Source organism: Chiloscyllium plagiosum, unplaced genomic scaffold, assembly GCF_037043375.1.
Source record: "Chiloscyllium plagiosum isolate Xiang-an unplaced genomic scaffold, Cpla_swu_hap1 HiC_scaffold_19, whole genome shotgun sequence".
Taxonomy (NCBI): domain Eukaryota; kingdom Metazoa; phylum Chordata; class Chondrichthyes; order Orectolobiformes; family Hemiscylliidae; genus Chiloscyllium; species Chiloscyllium plagiosum.
Genome location: NW_028270157.1, coordinates 42538314 through 42557149, shown reverse-complemented (window position 1 = coordinate 42557149; position 18836 = coordinate 42538314). Strand labels below are relative to the sequence as shown.

Genomic DNA, 18836 nt, shown 5'->3' with positions numbered 1-18836 from the left:
AATTATCAAATAACAAGCCATTAAATTATCATCTGCTCTCAAATTAATTTATTCGAGTCCTAACTTTAATTAGTATCTTTCATGTTGAACTAGTGGAACACCATCTTCATAACATTTCAGTTATTTCTATGCTAAATCACTCAATGAGGAATGGAATGAGGTTTACTGCTGTTGGTGATAGCATCCAGATTTTGATATTTAACTGTGCATATGTGAGTGGATGCTGAACATTTCTGTTTGATTTACCCCATTATACTAGTGTGTGCTGTTAGCTTCACCATTCTCTGATAAAACCAGAGAATGGTTTTAACCTTTGAGTAACTGGTTTTTCTCAAGACCTATTCACTATGGGAAACTCTTACATTCCTCAATCTTGCCTTAATATTTTAATATGTAGTTATTAAAATTAAAACTTCCTGGAATAGACTTCTGGTTATTTCATCTTTTCTCCCATTCTTACTTATCCTGCTATAAGGCACTTTGTTCTTTACTTCAGTTCCACACAGCAAATAGGTACTCACAAGCCAAAGAATCCCAAGTGGATAACTAACTGAAGCGAAGTTCCTAGACTGTGTCTGTCTGCACACAGTGATTATCAGTGGGTCCCACGTGACTGGACTGAGTCTGACGAGTCCCCACCAGCTTCTGACATGGCCAATTGTTTGAATGAACTTGTAGTATTGGTGAACAAAAAGTCAGAAAGTCAGAAAGTGAACAAAAATTGAAAATATGTATTGAATTAACAAGAGATTTGTGAAAATGTAAAAATATTAAATTATCTTTTCATTAAAAATCTTCCACACAGGAGCAATTATCAAATAACAAGCCATTAAATTATCATCTGCTCTCAAATTAATTTATTCGAGTCCTAACTTTAATTAGTATCTTTCATGTTGAACTAGTGGAACACCATCTTCATAACATTTCAGTTATTTCTATGCTAAATCACTCAATGAGGAATGGAATGAGGTTTAGTGCTGTTGGTGATAGCATCCAGATTTTGATATTTAACTGTGCATATGTGAGTGGATGCTGAACATTTCTGTTTGATTTACCCCATTATACTAGTGTGTGCTGTTAGCTTCACCATTCTCTGATAAAACCAGAGAATGGTTTTAACCTTTGAGTAACTGGTTTTTCTCAAGACCTATTCACTATGGGAAACTCTTACATTCCTCAATCTTGCCTTAATATTTTAATATGTAGTTATTAAAATTAAAACTTCCTGGAATAGACTTCTGGTTATTTCATCTTTTCTCCCATTCTTACTTATCCTGCTATAAGGCACTTTGTTCTTTACTTCAGTTCCACACAGCAAATAGGTACTCACAAGCCAAAGAATCCCAAGTGGATAACTAACTGAAGCGAAGTTCCTAGACTGTGTCTGTCTGCACACAGTGATTATCAGTGGGTCCCACGTGACTGGACTGAGTCTGACGAGTCCCCACCAGCTTCTGACATGGCCAATTGTTTGAATGAACTTGTAGTATTGGTGAACCGTGCATCAAGATGTATCACACTTCACCAGATGTATCACCATGGCAAGCAGCCTATCTGTGTGTCTGAGCTAAAGAGCACCTCAAAACAGCAGTAGTGATAACCTTTGGTCTGGCTGAAGTTAACAGGCATGGCATGACAAGGTAAGGAAATGCAAAGAATGGATTCTGCAAGTTTGCAAGTAGGTGCTAAGTGAGTGATTGCAAAGAGAGCAAGTGAGTAGCCTGAGATGCAACCTGGTCCAATCCTTGAAGTGGCTTCTGTACTTGGTGTAAAGCTCTTTGCTGCAACCTTTCAGTTCTAATTGCCAGAGTGACTTGCAATACAAGCCTGTGCTTCCTAAGTGGCCTGCAAATGTATTGGAGGGTAGCCATAATTGGCTCATGCCAGATGTCAATTCCTACCGATGAGGGATGCAGCTGGCTTGTTTCTGTGGATCATGTCCCAAACTGCACTTTGGCCGTATCCAACCCCATACATGGAGACTATCGAAAGCACACAGAAAGCTGAATTCACTAGGTACCTGCTCTGGCTTCTACGTAGAGTTTATTTGAAATCTCTCTTGTTTGGTAAGATAGAAAGCTGAATATCAATGAGGTGAGTTGGGCTGTCAATACAAAGTGTTTAACAATCAACTGTCTCCCTTAACTGGTAACTCAGCGCTGCCTAGTGAGAAACTCCCTAAGCTGCTCTAGAAAGGTGAAAAGATAAAGCAAGACACTCCCAGAATCAGGATACATTTCACTTGATTCTGCCACAAGACTTGCCATAGACCACATCATTCAGACCCCTATAAAATTCTGACCATTTTTCTAAGTCTGGATGGTCTGTGGCTTGGAGAGAAACATAAAGGTGGTTGTGTCCCTTTGCACCTGCTACCTTTGGTCTTCTAGCTGTTACAGTTCACAGGTTTGGAAAAGTTTATAAATAAATACTCGTTGTTTGCTACAATGCATCTTGAAGATGATACAAACTACTGCCATGGTAGGAAGATAATGGAGAGAGTGGATGTGGATGTGGCTGTGGTGCCAGTCAAGCAAGGTGCTTTGGTCTGAATTGTGTCAAACTTCTTGAATGTTCTTGAAATGCAATCATCCAAGCAAGTGGGATATATTTCATCCAACTAATGACTTACATTGTAGATGGTGGGACAGACTTTGGGGAGTCTGGAGATGAATTACTCACTGCAAGATTTTTAGCTTCTAACCTGCTGCTGTGGCCACTTCATTTATATGATTAGTCCAGTTCAGTTTCTTATCAATCATGTCACCCAGGATATTGATGGTGGAGGGTTCAGTGATGGTAATTGGAAATGGTCTTAGTATTTTTGTGGCGTGTGTGCTAGTTGCCTATCTGATAATCTGTCAGAGAATATTCTGAGGTGGTTAGCAGGCTTGATAAGAAGAATCAATTAATGTAGTGTATTGGATTTACTTTTTTTTTAAAATGGCCTCTCAAGATCTTATAATACAAAACTAGAATTGATGAGATTGTGTGTAATATGTTAACATGGATTGAGGATTAAGTCAGACGAGTGGAATACTGAATGCAAGAGTAAGCTTGATGCGATGTATCCTCTACGTCTGCTTTTCAGGGATGTCAGTGGAGCAGGGAATTGTAATGAAAAGGTCTTCTAGGTTTGTCCAACTATAGGTTATGATAGAAATCAGAGTAGAAATCAATAGGTCATTTATAAGTGGGCAGTCTGTAACTTCTTAGGTCCTGGAAGAATCAAATTTGGGTTTCAGCTAGTTTCAGTCCGTGCCAGTGGGTTTTGTGGGGCAATTGACTGTAATATATCATAGGTTGCTAAAGATACAAAGTTTGATAGGAAATTGAGTTGAGGAGAACACAAAAAGATGCCAAGAAAAGATTTATATAGGTTAAGTAAGGGGCAAGAATAGATTATGATATACAGAAATGTAAAGCAATCAACTTTGGTAAGCAAAATAGAAATACAACATACTTTTCAAATGCAGAGAGGCTGGTATTTAGAAAGACCTCACTATTCACATATACAAATTACAAAGTTAACGTGAAAGCACGGCAAGCAAGTAGGAAAACAATGGTGTTGCTGACTAGAACAGCATTTCTGCAAATCCCTAATTGATCTTGATAAAGTGGACAGGTAGATAGAATATTTAAGAAAGTATATGGGCCACTGGCCTTTATTAGATGAGGCATACAGTTTAAGAGCAGTGCATTATGCTAAAATATTGGTTGGGCCACAGCTAGATTATTGTATGCAATTCCAGAATCCATTTAGTTGAAGGGAATAATTAAATTGGATAAGGTGCAGAGGAGATTGACCAGGATGTTGCCTAGGCTGGAGAGGTTTAGCTATGACAAGATATTGGATACACTGGGGTTGTTTTCCTTGGAGCAGAGGAGACTGAGGGGAGACATGATTAGGATGTATAAAAAGTATGAGAGACAATAATAGGAGAAACAGGGAGGAACTTTTCTCCTTGGTGAATGGATCAATGAGTGGGGGCATAGTTTTAAGGCAAGGAGCAGGTGGTTTAGAGGGCATGTTAGGAAAACATTCACTCAGAAGGTACTGGGAAACTGGAACTCGCTACCTGTAAGAGTTGTAGAAACAGAAATCCTCATTACATTTAAGATGTACTCAGATGTACACTTGTGATTCCAAGGCATACAATGCTATGGGCCAAGTGCTGGAAAATGGGATTAGAAAATTATGTCTTTGTTATGACCAGCACAGACCCTATTGATAAGCCTTTTCATGTGCCATAGACCTCTATCACTATGAATCTATGCAAAAGGTTTATATGCTGATATGGCAGAGTAAGTATGTACAAAAGCTAAGGAACATTACTATTTATTATGAGGAAAATTGAATAGAAAAGTAGGGTGTAAAATAAATTAAAGTATTGTGAATGTTAGAAATCTGAACCAAAAACAGGAAGAGAAACTCAGCAGGTGTGGCAACATCTGTGGAGTTAATGTTTCAAGTCTCATCATCATTCTAAGGAACAGTTCTGAAGAAAAGTGACCGAACTCTTACATTAACAAAAGTAGGGAGTTCGTATTTCATTTATACAAGATACTGGTGAGACAACATTTAAGCATTTTGTTCAGTATTGATAATTCCTTACTTAAGAAAGAATGGAAATGTGCTGCAAGCCGTTCAGGGATGGTTTACGAGACTAATGTCTCAAATGGGTGGGTTATCTTATGGGGAAAGGCTAGGGATCTATTTGTTGTAGTCTAGAAGAGTAAGAGGTGGCATAGTTGAAACCTACGATCCTGAGGAGATTTGACAGTGTAGATCTTGAAAGGATATTTCTCCTTGTGGCAGAATCTAGAAGTCTGTGGTCATGGTTAAAATGTAAAGGGCCACTCATTTCAGACACAGCTGAGCAGAATTTTATTTTCTCTTAAAGTCTCAAGTATTTTGTAGTCTGTCCTTAAAAGGTTGTGGAAGAAGAATTGTATGATATTTTAAAGATTCTTGGTAAGCAAAATGGTGAAGGACTATTAGGGGAGGCTGGAATGTGGAGTTGAGATTACTGTCAGATAGTCGCGACATTATTATTAAAAACCATGTCTGCTGACAGTCAGGAGTATATGCAGTATCAGCAAAATCCATCTAAAAATCAAAATGAAGAGAAATAAAACTTAGTAAATGCCTAACAATGAACAAATATTAATGAGAAAGCATAAATGCGAAAAAAAAAATGTCAAGGAAAGTAAAAGTCTTTTATTTTTAAAAATCAGCTTTAGATTAAGCACACGCAGTCTGAAAAAAATTGGAGGTGAGCATGCACAGTCAAAATATATTATTGGATTGTTGGTGTCAGTTAACATTGCAGTTATTAATGTTATTAATGGATAACCACTGGAAGCACTAGTGAAAAGGACGGTTAAGTACAGGCACTCATATCACAGGGACCCATAAGTAGAATATGGTGCTTCTCATTTCCAACCCAGTAATCAGTGGATGCCTTCAACCATGCCCCTTCCTCACTGCATTTTGAAGAGAGAATGGAAACAGAGAAACAAGAATTAGAGTAGACCATGCATCCTTGAGAGCCTGCTATGCCACTCAATATAGCAATAACTGATCCTCTATCCCAATGCCATTTTCCCATTTTCTCTCCATACCTCTTGATGCCTCCAAAATATAGAAGTCTTATGAATCTCTTCCTTGAATATACTCAGTGCCCAGGCTGCACAGCCTTCTATAGTAGTAAATTCTTCAGGTTGACCACCCCATATGTGAAGAAATATTTCCTCATGTAGTGTGTCCATCCCTGTTAGAATTGTATATGTTTCAATCAGGTTGCCTTTCATTTTACTAAGCTTGAGTGAACACAGGCCTAGTTGAATACATTTATCTGCATGCAATAGTCCTGCCATCCCTGGATTAGCCTAGTGCACCTTTGCTGCACTCTATCTAAGTCTATCTATCTTATGTAGGAGACCAAAACTGAACACATAGCCCAGGTGCAGTCTCACCAAGTTCCGATATACTTTCTTCAAGGCACCTCTACTTCTGAACTCAAATTCTCTTGCAATGACAGTTAATGTACATTCACGTTCCTAATTGTTTGCTGCACCTACCTATTTACTTTCATTGACTGATGTACAAGGACATTCAAATCTCTTTGTACATCCGCACTTCCCAATGTATCAGCATTTAAAAATTCTATGTCTTTCTGTTTTTCACACCTCATTATATCGTTCCTGCCATGTGTTTACCCACACATTTAACTTGCCTAGGTCATCCTGAAATCTCCTTGCACCCTTCTGACAATCCCACTTATTTCAGTGCAAACAGCAAACTTGGGACTATTGCATTTGGATCTCTCAAGTCATTGATATGTATAGTGTGAATAGTTGTGGTCCAAGCACTGATTCCTGTGGTACACTACTAGTCAATTCCTGCCTCCTGGTAAGAGACTCATTTATTCCAACTTGCTGTTTCTGGTCAGTCAACCAATTCTCAATCTATGCCCCTCGATTAACCCCTGTCTGGTATGATTTAATATTGCCCATTAACCTTTTCTCTGGGATCTTATCAAAAGCATCCTTGAAACCCAGATACACTATAGCTACTGGTTCTCTCTTATCCATTCTCTACATCCACAAAGCATTCCTGAAAATTAGTTAAGCATGATTCCTTTTTCATAAACCTATGCATAAACCTATGTAAAAGGGAATGGGAAAATATGATGAAAAATAGGGGTACAATAATGGCCAACGAAAACACTGCATCTCCCATTTAGGTTGTTTCTTCGGATGGAAAACTTTCTGTTCCTTGTTTGAGATTATCCCATGGCAGTTTGTCTGAAGGTCAATTGGCATATATGCCAACTCTTTTGCAATACACGGAAATTGCAGCATGTCACTTAAAATGTTACTTTTTAAATAAAAAAACTCAATTGTATGCAAAACCCCTCAAGTGATATAAGTCAATTTGTAACTTCATTTCTGTGATCAATGCGTCAGAGACAAGGCTAAAGTTCCCTCTTTAAAGTCACATCACTTGTCATCAAGATAGTGGATTACTCATTATCACATGTCTGCTCAGCAGTTAACATGTGCATTGAACTGGGACCAAAATGCAGAGTGCATTCTTCGCAGCTTCTGCCTCTGGGGTGGGGGAGTGGGGTTTCAGCTTGTAAAGTGGTTGATAAATCTAATTATCTGTGAAGTGATCATTGAGAGTGAGACTCTTTAGCCATTCCTCCGTCCTGTGTAAACTTGAAACATAGGGTACTTTCACCTTTTTTTCTATTAAGCTAACACTTGAGCACTGTGAAGTAAACAGGGGAGAGTTTAAACTTTAGATTTAAGCTATTAACATTTTAGTAGGGGCGGCATGGTGACTCAGTGATTACCACTGTTGCTCTACCCACTGTCTGTGTAAGGTTTGCACATTCTCCCTAAATCTGCGTGGGTTTCCTCCCATTGTACAAAGATGTGCAAGTTAGGTGGTTTGGCTATGCTAAATTGCCCAAGTGCGCAGGCTAGGCGGAGTAGCCATGGAAAATGTTTGATTACAGGGATAGAGTGGGATGCTCTTCATAGGGTCAGTGCACACTTGATGGGCTGAGTGGCCTGCTTCCACACTGTAGGGATTCCATTATTTTCGCAGGAAGCTTAGGAGCATGTAAAATGTCTTCATTACAAATTAGAGGAAAATATCAGTACCTTCCTCTCTTATACAATCCAATGCCCTATTATGACAGTCAAACTGGAAAGGCTTTGTGCCCATATCTCCTTCACAATTCAGAACGGTTAATGGCTGGAAAAATGCACCAGAAGTTAAAGGCATCAGGCTAAAATAACTTGTGCCTTCAATATCATTTACATATTTCCAGAGAGTTGCCAATACAAACCAGGCAACGAGAAGTTGTTTCCTAATTTGAAGGAGACCAATTTGGGCAATTCATCTTTGACTAACATTTAGGAGTAAAGAATAACAGGAGGGACTTTAGTACAGGCAATGTCCTGTAGTTTTGTTGAGGAGCCAGGAGATGTACTTTTGCTCCCACAGGCTTCACAGAAGAAAATACTTGCTTTTTTCGGGTGGCACCTTTAGCAGTCTGGAACGTGTTGCCAGCAGAGCTGGTAGAGGCAGGCACGGTAGATTTTATTTAAGATGCATCTGGACATATGCATGAGTAGGTGGGGAGCAGAGGGATACAGATGCTTAGGAATTGGGCGACAGGTTTAGACAGTAGATTTGGATCAGCTCAGGCTTGGAGAGCCGAAGGGTGTGTTCCTGGGCTGTAAATTTTCTTTGTTCTTTATTCAGTCCCTTTAAGTGTTGGGTACCCATACCTTTAACAGTGCTGTAAGAAGACCTGTCTCATATGCATATGTTTTCTGGAAATTCTGATCATGAGTATATCTTAAATGCTCATGTTTGTGCAATAGGTTAAGGAAATTTGACCATAAGTTATTTAAACCAGTTTTTATGGACTGCTTGAATCTCCTCAGTCTTGACACTGATTTGCCCTCTACCAAATATTGAATTATGAGAAAGTTCAGTGCGCAAGTATTTCTTGAATTTATGCATGTTTTGAAAGAGATGTAAATTGAAGCCTCTAATTTTATGTGCGACATGGTGGCTCAGTGGATAGCATTGCTGCCTCACAATACCAGGGACTCAGGTTCAATCCCAGCCTCGGGCGACTGGGTGTGGAGTTTGCACATTCTCCCTGTGGGTGCTCCACAATCCAAAAAATGTACAGGTTAGGTGAATTGGCCATGCTAAATTGCCCATAGTGTTCAGGGATGTGTAGGTTTGCTACATTAGTCAGGGGAAAAGTCGAGTAATAGGGTAGGGGAATGGGTCTGGGATACTCTTCGGAGAGTCGGTGTGGACTTGTTGGGCTGAAGGGCCTGTTTCCACACATTGAGGGATTCTATGATAGAAACCTGCCTGTGAGATGCAAATCTCCCATGGTAAAGAAGTGAATGGTCTGGAAACAGAAATTATGATTATTGCGCAATCTAATCCTCCGTCCCTCTCCTATCCATTAGACGCAACATTGAGTAGGGGAAGCTTAAATTGCTAAAATTACTTTACTAACTCATCCTGTTCTAGCAGCACCAATTCATGATACTACAGGAGCAGTTAATGTTGTTGCTTAGTGCAATATTGTCACATTGTCATCAAGAGGGCACCTCTGAAATTTGGGGTGGGTCAATCTCTCTCCCTCCATCTTAATCCTACCCAAACCACTCCCTGAATGTCAAACCTGTACTGGTTTTCTCTGCATGTCTCTGTGGCATACCTATATCAGGAACTCTCCGAAAGGAAAAGCGCTAAGATCTAGCCTTCCACAGATACTGAGGCACCGTTCCAAATTTCCCATCCCCAATATCTGAGTTAACATCATCTGTAAGGTTCTGAGCTAGTATGCCATATTCTGTTCCCTTCTGCTGGGAGTCAGTGATTTTGATGAAGCCTTTGGGTAATATGTTAGATCCTTCTTTCCTATCTTATCCTTATAGCTGTATGATCATAAGAATGTGTTCTGTTGCCTAGGCTGTTAAATCATAGTCCTCCTGCACTGTCTTGGGTAACCAAGCAGGTGTTTCCTATTCTAATAGCCTGACTTCAGAGTTCGGCACTTAGGCCACAAATTAATAAATTGCACATTGTTATGTCCAAGCTGATTAACCACATCGGTACAGTACCTTTCACAATGTTGCCTCTTTAAATCTGGCTATCAAATAAATGGGGGCATAATAGTCCACCCCATGGTGATGCTTACTGCAGGAACACACTAACCCCAACTTTTTGCCATCTATCCAATCTCATCTTATTGGTATGTATTCCAGTGAATGTTACAACTCTGTGAGTATCCACAATGGATTTTGTGAATAATTTTGTTGAGTGTGGTAATTGGCTCCATCAATGGACACTTCCACCTGGGGCCCTCTGATTGTCAACATTATAGATCTGGTACGGGAGTTATAATCTAGTTGGCTCAATGGCTTTCTCAGTCTTTTTAATAGCCTGTGTCTGGGCAGCTTGAATTAGAATTGCACCAGTAATCCCAGTAAATAGGTGACATGTTGCCTTGGTGGTCTGTTTCCCAGTCCTGCGTTCCATGTGTTTGTGGGGTTATAAACAATTATTCAGTATGATTTCAAACTTGAGGGACTCTCATGCTCTGGCTGACCATTGTGGGATGGTTGTTACTATTACAATCTCCCCGGTAGCTATTGTCCTGGAGATCTATGTGAAACAAAATAATTAAAAGTATGACAGGTTATTTTCCTGTGGTGTGACATGTGGTTTCACCTGCAATGACAGTTCCGCTTTCCTTTTTCTGCCATAACCAGACATATGCAATTGCCTCTGATCATTATCACAATAAACTCTGCCATCTCACAGGAAACCTGGGCCCGTCATTGTACTTCTTCATCATAACCTTCCACCCTGCTTTCAGTACATCCTGTGACTCCTCGCTTCACTTGCTCCTTTCCTGGTTTGTGATCTCCAATTCTCTCTCATGTTGGATATCAAACCTTTTAACTGCTCACACAATATTACCACATACCTTCTAACTATCACTTAGTGGTCTCACATTTACACTTTCTGCTGTGGTTCCCGTCAGAGCCACGTATTCCTTCCAGTCATTAGCACAAATATTGATAACCCAATTGTTTAGTTTGGGTTGCTCTTAATTGCTTAGGGAAAATTTCATAGCCACACCATCTCTCCGCCTGTTCTATGGCCTTTGTGATGGCAGACCTTATGCTCAGTTAGTTCATTCTTCCATACCTGAACGGAATGGTATGGATTATGGAAGCTTGGCTTTATTGCCAGTATCTGATGTGTTGCTTCATTATTTCCCTGTAAATTGAGACCCTCAATCTGACTGTATCTGACATTCATCATCTTGGTGTTAGTTTTTCAGTCAGGACTTTTGCCACAATTAAAATGGAACAGTCCCATGTTTGGAATGTATCCACCCATTAGTAGTGGTTCATAATCACAAGACAATGGGTTTCCCTTCTGTTATTGGGTTGGTAACCCATAAAGTCTATCCATACATTTGTTCTTTTGTCTAGATTGGTTCGCTAATTTGACTTTAATAGCCTTTTCCACATTATACTTTTCACAGATCTAGCACCTCTTATAATATTTTACTGCTTCTCTGACCAAACCAGGCTTTAATTTAATTTCTGGCAGGTACGTAACCTGTTCATTTTACTTTCTCCCATTCAAGTTTTCACCAGTTGGGTAACTTTTAAATTGGCCTTGTGTTTTACAATGTGATTTGGCAGCCTGTCACAGTATGATTTGAGTCTGTCTTTTGGAACATATGTTAATGTTAGCGACTATGAGAGTACGAGTTAAGAGGTTCATAAGTGTCTGAAAAACCATTTATTTCTGTTGTTGACTGAATGAGCTGCAATGGATCCAGCATTTCCATCTCCTTTTCTTTTGTTTTGCTTTACTTTTCCTTTTTTTCTTTTTTCTTTGTGTCTTCTCTCTTACCTTTTCACTTTAGTTGAAGCAGCATCAACAGCAGCAGCAATGAGATCAGGCCCAGTGTGGAATGGCAGATGAAGACGGGCCTGGGGACTGGTGAGGCTGAGTAAATGTCAAAGGAGGAGGATTCAGGCAACAGCGCCAGGATGAGGCAGATGCAGCTCCCCTACTTCCCCAGCCCAAAGTCTTCCACCAAGCGATGAGCAGGTCCCAGGTTTAATCCCCCAGTCCAGACTCTCAGGCTGAGCCAAGGCTCCAGGTCTGCAGGTAGGCCCAGGCACCTGACGACAGCGAGTCTGGTCCTAGCGCAGGAGCCTGCAGCACCGGTGGCAGCTGCATCAGTGAGGTTGGCCCAGCATGGACTCATAGAGCGGTATTGGTGGCTGCAATTTGGCATTAGAAAGTGGCAACTGTTTATTTCAATGGCATTGGCGAAATGTGTTTGCAGCAATATTGTCAGTTTAGCAGTAAGGACTTGAAGCATGGGGGTGGAGGAGCCTGAATCCATTTCTATGGCTGAGCTAGAAGCTGGAACTGTCCAAACACCACCTAACTTTATTGAGATTAGAACATAAGATGAACTTTATTGTTTTATTTTTCTGGCTGTATATTCTGTGTTTTGGTTTAGAGAGAACAAAGAAAATTTACAGCCCAGGAACAGGCCCTTTGGCCCTCCAAGCCTGAGCCGAGAGTGGCGACACAAAACCACACTTTTCACTGTATTTGTAATAAATGCACGGGACAATAAATAAATCAAATAAATAAATCAAATCAAATCATGACAGAGGATTTGCCATATCCCATTACTATTGTTATCTCAGCTCTAATGATGAAGTCAATTAGATTGTAAGATCAATGTTGTTATTTCAATGTATTGCAATCAGAGTTTGCTGTGCAGAGACTGTCACTATGATTAATTTCTTTGTGCAGATCTACCAGCATGATACACAGCACCATGCAAACTGTTCCGGTTCTGCTGTGTGTTGTGTTGGATTATGAGAACTCTTTCAGCAAATAGACCCATGTAGCATCATGAGAGGTGACACCATTTTTCAGTTCCAGCACTGATACTTGCTGTGCTTTGTGCAGGTTGCATCGGAGTACTTCAAGGACACCACCTTACTGCTGATTGGTGTCATCTGCCTGGCTGCTTCCATTGAGAAGTGGAATTTGCACAAGAGGATTGCCCTTCGTATGGTGATGTTGGCAGGTGCTAAACCGGGAATGTGAGTATTACTTCAGGCTTCGGGTGTATTCTTAAGAAGGAATAGACCCAAGAACATAAAAGCAGGACTACAGTGAAAACCTAGCTTCTATCAGAGTTTTACCTTCAAGGTTCAATGAAGGGTGGAGTAACCAAATTAGTTATACCTAAGAAATGTATCAAAAAATATGGACGGAACTCAACCTATTTAGTGTTTCACATAATTTTACCAACAGATTTTTAAATGGGGTTTGGCACTCTTGCCACCTTTCTCTATGATGTTATTTAATAGGTGTTCTGATGATGAACTTACACATTAGTTTATTTTCCTCAATTTTCTGCTAGACAGCAAAATCTCCCCACATAGAATATCAACATCATGGATTGCTAAAGGCCATATTTTATGCAATATCTACATAAGGAAGGTTGGACAATGTTTTTCTATAATTGAAGCTGTTTGTCTTGTTTTCTTGTTTATTTTTCCTTGCCACCAATCAGTTCGAAGGATACTTTTTTTGATACATCTACTACAGTAATCCACTGGGATGTCATTTGGGAATTCACATTTATTTCTGTTTATGTGCAGGAAAGTAGGCAAAAGCAACAGAGACTAATTCAAAATGCACTTCAGACAGACTGGGTTTATTGGTACTGCCCTCGCACTATCACTCACAGGCAGAGACTCATCTATTTGGATTGATCAGAGCAGGTTTGCCTGGAGAGTCCTCATTATCTCCTCATGCAGAACACTTCACTTGCACTGCATCAGCCATCAAACGGAGGGTCAAACATTCTACCATTCTTCTCATTAGCCACAATAACAATTTCTTGCTTTCTCGTTTATTGTGCTCGACACAGTGTTTTGCCAATTATTTTTGCAATTCAAACGTCTTTTGAAAAGCAGGAAATGTGCATATTAGAAGTAATATATTGCTTTGTAAAGACAGTCAGCTTTTCTGGACTGCTTCCATTCTGTTCCATATTCTTCCATTGGCAAATTCCCAATGCCAGACCTAATATAAGCCAAATTAAATGAAGGTGTGGCCAGCCAAATGATGGTGCTACATTATGCTAACAAACGATTGGAGGATCGATTGGAAAGAAAATCTCCAAGGCTGATTTTCTCTTCAAGTGCAGACAATGGAAGAGCTTGGGTTAGTAGGAAACTGGAAGACTTTTGACCCTTACAATGTTTGAGAATCTTTGCTATAATCATCTAGCTGATTCCAGTCCAGAAGTCACACCCCCTTCACTGTCAATCAACCTTAATTGTTACTAAGTTTTACTTGAAGAAGTGTGTTCGTCAAGCTTCTGTATGTAAACCATTTTTGTCCTGTAATTATATCAGGTGCAACAAGAGATTGAAGGACAGGGGTTGGGATGCAGGAGCTGTGATGTAGGAGTTGGCAGGCTGTGTTTTGGGATTGGAGCGTTCAGCAGTTGCATTGAGGATCGAGGGGAGAGGAATTCACACAGCCGGAAGAGAAGTAGCACTCGGACAGGATTACAAACCTCCACTTCTGATTCTCCAATTTGTGGCCTCTGAAAGCAACTGCTCACTGGGGTCACCAAGTGTGGCATTATACCACCAGCTGGCAAACTTATCACCAAATACTGCCGACTGGCAGCTACGTAAATATAAAGAAAGACAGAAAAAGCTGGAAATACTCAGAAGGTCAGGAAGGGCATTGGTGGAGAGAGAAACAGAGTTAGTATTTCATGTCAGTGATCATTGGTCAGAATTAAAACATTGACTGGTATTTGCAGTAGTAATTATAACAAAACATTTGCCCTTTTCTTCTCTGCAACTGAAAGAAGTTTAGTTAAAAGTGTTAAATGTGGAAATATAGAAGTTACAGTCTGTGATTCTAAACTTCACCATAGGGTGTGCTGAGATAGATCCCACAGGCTGCATGGAATAGAAATTATGAGATATAAAAATGGCCTCTTTTTCACTACTTGTCCCACAGTAAAAGCCCTAGAAAAGTTACACCTTGTTGAGTGAGATGTGACTGGGTTTCTTGTACTGAAATTTATAATTACTGCTGAAAAATTCATTTGGTTTAAGAAAACTCATTATATTTGTTAAATTCTCTACAAAATATTTACATTCTTAAAACATTTTAGAAGGTATTTTAAGATTGTGATATTCCACCTTAATTCAATGTACACTCAAAATAATTTATTTCACTCTCTATAAAGTTTAAATTAAAATGGAAGGATAATCAGTATGTTTTACCTTCTGGTTTGCTGTCTTTGAGAATACATCAATGTGATTACCCTGCTTGCTGATATCACTGCGGCGAGATACTTGAAAATCTCCTTGACTTTGCTGTCGGTTTCAAACTAATGGAGTGTAGGTTCATAGTACCTTAAAAGTGGAGTCTCAAATAGATAGGATAGTGAAGAAGGCAGTTAGTATCCTTTCCTTTATTGCTCAGATCATTCAGTATAGACATTGGGAGGTCATGTTGTGGCTGTATAGGACATTGGTTAGGCCGCTATTGGAATATTGTGTGCAATTCTGGTCTCCTTCCTATAGGAAGGATGTTGTGAAACTTGAAAGGGTTCAGAAAATATTTACAAGGATGTTGCCAGGGTTAGAGGGCTTGAGCTATAGGGAGAGGCTGAATAGGCTGGGGCTGTTTTCCCGTGAGAGTCGGAGGCTGAGGGGTAACCTTACAGAGCTTTATAAAATCATGAGGGGCTTGGATAGGATAAATAGACATGGTCTTTTCCCATGTGATGGGGGAGTCCAGACTAGAGGGCGTAGGTTTAGGGCAAGAGGGGAAAGATATAAATGGGACCTAAAAGGCAACTCTTTTCATGCAGAGGGTGGTGCATGTATGGAATGAGCTGCCAGAGGAAGTGCTGGAGACTGGTACAATTACAACATTTAAAAGGCATCTGAATGGGTACATGAATAAGGAGGGATTAGAGGGATATGGAACAAATGCTGGCAAATGGGACTAGATTGGGTTGGGATATCTGGTTGGCATGGACGAGTTGGACTGAAGGGTCTGTTTCTGTGCTGTACATCTCTATGACTCTGTGACTCTAATGCTGAGAAAAGGGGGAATCTGCATCAAAGAGGTGGCTGGATGAACGAGTGAATGCTATCACTTTGCTGCTGACTGGAAAATCAGAACTATTAACTCTGTTTGATTCTCCAGAGAAAATTCATGATCTGTGGAGTATTTCCAATGCTTTCTGATACTTTTGCCATTTGTTAATCACTTGAATTGATAACAACATGAAATATACCATTGATTGAATATTCATGATTATCATCAATAGTTCTTTAGCAACAATTATCTTGTGATATATTTTCTTGCTTGTGCTTTATTGATCTCATTTACTCCCAATCCCCATTAGCCCATAATTTATAGGGCATTGAACAGCATCCAACATTAGCTAGACTTGCCTATAACTGTTTAATCTTGACAATATTTTGCATGGACGATGCTGCAAGTCTGAGCTGATTATGTTGCTGGGAGGGTAAAATTAGCACAGGGGACATTAGTACACAGAACAACCAGCTGGGTATATCCTTCAGTAAACAGAGTGAAGATTGTGAAATTAAGGACTGAGAGGATATTCAAAGTCGAGTGGGTGCATGTTAAATCAAGTACAGAATAAAAAGAAAGAAAAATTTGATTACGAAAGGAAAGAAGATATAGCATTGAAAAACAATGCTATTTTACGTTTTTAAAAGGTTCAATGATCATCAAAGGCTGAGGAAATCAAATTTCATACTTCTAAAAGTTATATTTTGGTGCCAAAGAGGTTTCATTGGCAGTAGTTAATAATTAACACTTCGTTAGAAGAATCTCTGACAGCTAGTCCAAGTAATTAAAAATGTGCAGACCTTAAATGGCTCCAAGTTGGGCTTCTTGCATCATTTCAGTCCAGCTCTAACTTCCTGCAGTGACTTTAGTTTACATTAAAATGGAAATAGAGCAACTTCACACTGCTCAGTGCATTTTAATGATGAACCTCATGGCAAGATGCCCTTTTTGAGAAACTAACAGTGAACCAGTACATCTTCAACAGCATCGTCTCAGTTTCCTTGTTTAAACCCATGCCTGCTCTCACCTGACATTGCACTAACATCAGCACTTGCATCTGCACATAACTATTATTGAGCATCATTCACTTTACCATTATTTTGACTGAATTTTTTTGACAATTGCGACATACTTTCAAAGTATGCGAAGACCTCTAGTGGCAATGAGAGGTACTGCAGCTACATAAAATCCCAAATCAATGAAAATTTGCAGTTTGATCCAGAGGACAAAAGGAATGAGAAAGGGTCAGGACCATAGACTGGGGAATAGGTCAGAGATTGAGAACTGCATACATGTCAGTAATATAATTAGATCCATGCAAATAATGATGTAACTGATAAACATGACTGTCATCAGGAAGACAAAGACATCACGCCACAATGAGTATGTGAAAAGAGAGATACCGCTGTCACACTAGACAGCGGTATTTGTTAACTTAAAATGTGCAGACATGTATAAACAATGAGTGGAAAAGCCTTACTTAGAGACAAGGGACAAACAGCTCCAGGGAAAGTGTATGTGCAGACATGTACAGCTCATGATGCAGACCTGGTATACTCCATAATACAAACCATACTCTAGACTAGTACCTCAACAGGCAGAAAGCAGTATTGGCTTCAAATGTAATGTAGATTTATTTAGGGAAAGAAATCTCCAAACCAAGATTTGAGGTTAAAATAGAGTCCAAGGCACACAACTAAAAAAGGAAGACTCCAAAATCAAGATACGACTTCAGAAGACTTCAAGCAAAAAGTTGGAAAAAGAGAATTTCCAAGGATGTTGCCAGGGTTGGAGGATTTGAGCTATAGTGAGAGGCTGAACAGGCTGGGGCTGGTTTCCCTGGAGCGTCGGAGGCTGAGGGGTGACCTTATAGAGGTTTATAAAATCATGAGGGGCATGGATAGGATAAATAGACAAAGTCTTTTCCCTGGGGTGGGAGAGTCCAGAACTAGAGGGCATAGGTTTAGGGTGAGAGGGGAAAGATATAAAATAGACCTAAGAGGCAACTTCTTCACTCAGAGTAAGGAATGAGCTGCCAGAGGAAGTGGTGGAGGCTGGTATAATTGGAACATTTGAAAGGCATCTGGATGGGTATATGAATAGGAAGGGTTTAGAGGGATATGGGCCAGGTGCTAGCAGGTGGGATTAGATTAGATTGGGATATCTGGTCGGCATGGACAAGTTGGACCGAAGGGTCTGTTTCTGTGCTGTACATCTCTATGACTCTAAGATTCTAAATACAGAGCAATAGAGTAGGAAAACTTAATGGTGGAAGAAAGAATATTGACAACTTCAAAGCTTAGCCATGAACTAACAATATTTTGGAGAATAAAAATACAGGAAAAGAATTTAGCATTATAAAACAGTTTCTAACTCACATGTGAAGGAGTAATGTCATCTAGCTAGCATCTTTATATGCTGTCAGGCTAATAGCTGAGTATATTCTGGTCAGACAAACCAGTGCATTCTTTTGCCCCTCCCAAAAAATTTGTCCATAGGCTGAGCAACGTTTAATTTGTGATCTTGACATGTGAGAAAATCAATAGAAGCCTTTTTAATTCATTCATATTGTCAAGCAGAATATTGCTGACAGGTAACTTGGAAGGATGGATTAATTGTGAAGAATGAGATGTTGTCAGACTTTGTTTAATACTAGAACAGATGATCTAATTCACTGCACAGGCAAAAAAAAATTCATGGCTCAAAAATGCGTCAATACTGCAAAGAAACATCAGAGACTTTTCCAACATGGTCCAAATGGTGCAGTAACTCCCCTAAAAGCTTGTCAAATGCAAAAAAAAAAGTGGGTGTCAGTGTCAACATCTATTTTAGGTTTTGCAAGACGTGGATCCAAACATAATCACAAGTGCACTGAATGTCCGTTAGGGAAACTGAGTGCCGAACTGTGACTAGCTGGGAGCTTAAAGAAATATAGTAAATTAACAGCATCCTCATGCCTCAAAAGCAACAAAATGGTTCTGCAAAAGGAAAATGTCAAGGGATATTGAAATCACGCAACCAGATGTAAGTTCAAGAAGAAAAATATACAAATATGAGATGAAGACAACATTCATAGATGAGG

The 18836-nt window shown here is 39.7% G+C and overlaps 1 protein-coding gene across 2 annotated transcripts in view; it reads left to right on the top strand.

Annotated features, from left to right (window-relative positions):
- Positions 1 to 18836, top strand: part of slc13a4 (solute carrier family 13 member 4) — a 116461-nt gene that overhangs the window by 55423 nt on the left and 42202 nt on the right. For both annotated transcript variants that reach the window (XM_087997252.1, XM_043709429.2), the window contains one exon: positions 12572 to 12708. In XM_087997252.1, the coding sequence (XP_087853378.1) occupies positions 12572 to 12708 (137 nt within the window). The remainder of the gene's footprint in view (positions 1 to 12571; positions 12709 to 18836) is intronic.